The sequence below is a fragment of the Amphimedon queenslandica genome, unplaced genomic scaffold (assembly GCF_000090795.2).
Source record: "Amphimedon queenslandica unplaced genomic scaffold, v1.1 AMPQUscaffold_11852, whole genome shotgun sequence".
Lineage (NCBI taxonomy): Eukaryota > Metazoa > Porifera > Demospongiae > Haplosclerida > Niphatidae > Amphimedon > Amphimedon queenslandica.
The window spans coordinates 1-1,112 of NW_003547908.1; the positions used below are offsets into that span (position 1 = coordinate 1).

The 1,112-nt window shown below is 37.9% G+C and overlaps 1 protein-coding gene across 1 annotated transcript in view; it reads left to right on the top strand.

Annotated features, from left to right (window-relative positions):
- The first annotated feature begins 9 nt into the window (after positions 1–9).
- Positions 10–1,112, top strand: part of LOC105315072 (polyamine oxidase-like) — a 6,198-nt gene continuing 5,095 nt past the window's right edge. Inside the window, exon 1 of the mRNA XM_011409576.1 lies at positions 10–892. Within this exon, the coding sequence (XP_011407878.1) occupies positions 10–892 (883 nt within the window). The remainder of the gene's footprint in view (positions 893–1,112) is intronic.

Below are 1,112 nucleotides of genomic sequence, written 5' to 3' on the forward strand. Positions count from 1 at the left end.
GGACATAGCATGGAACGTCGTTTTCTTTTCCTTCTCTTTCTAATTTCTTTTGTTCTCAAAGAGTCTTTTTCAAAATGCCCATATAAAACAGATGTTAATGTTCTTATTTTTGGTGCTGGTACGGCTGGAGTGACAGCAGCTAGGGTCCTCTACGATCATAACTTAACCAGTTTTAAAGTGCTAGAGGCGCATGATAAAATTGGGGGCAGAATAAGAAATATTACTTTTAAAGGGGTTCAGATCGAGGTGGGTGCAAACTGGATCCACGAAGCACCAGCTAATACTGAGAGCAGAAGCCATAACGACAATCCAATATGGAGACTGGCTCGTGGTGATCACCTTTGCAGTGTTGATAAATTGCGTGGGGGTTTTACGGAAAGTTCAATTTTTATGGATTTTGATAATGAAACACAACGATATCAAGCTGTTAATACCAGTGAAATAGAGAATGACTATATTGCAAAGTACAAGGAAGCACTAAAAACTGCCGGAACTAACACTGTCAGGCAAGGACTGAATATGAAAGATTGGTATCCAGATTCCCCCTTGAAGCAATTGGTTGAATGGAGCGAGTTTGATTTCACATATACTGCAACTCCAAATGAATCCGTTGTGTCTTTAACTGCTGAAAATGATAATGTAACTTTTGGTGAAAAATGCTTTATAGTAACAGATCAACGAGGTTTTGCTTCAGTGCTACGATGCATGATAGCAAATTTTAGTCATCATCAGGATAAAGTATTAACAAATGCTAATGTGACTAGTATCGAGCTGTATGATGAGTGTGTATGTGCTGAGGTTATGGGGCAAGGCAGAATGTGTGGAGATTACGGTATAGTTACATTTTCTATTGGTGTACTACAAAAATGGATTAAAGACAATAAATTCAGAGGTAATTTGTCACTTAGTACTGAAAAAAAGAATGCTATTAATAAATCAAGAATGGGCCTATATTTGAAAATATTTGTTAAATTTCCCAGTGTTTTCTGGAATACCAGTGCTAGCTACACTTATGCTACTAATTCAACAAAGCGTGGGTATTATCCAGTTCTACAACCAATTGGAGCATCACTCCCTGGGTCACCTCCTATTGTACTCATGACTGTCACTGA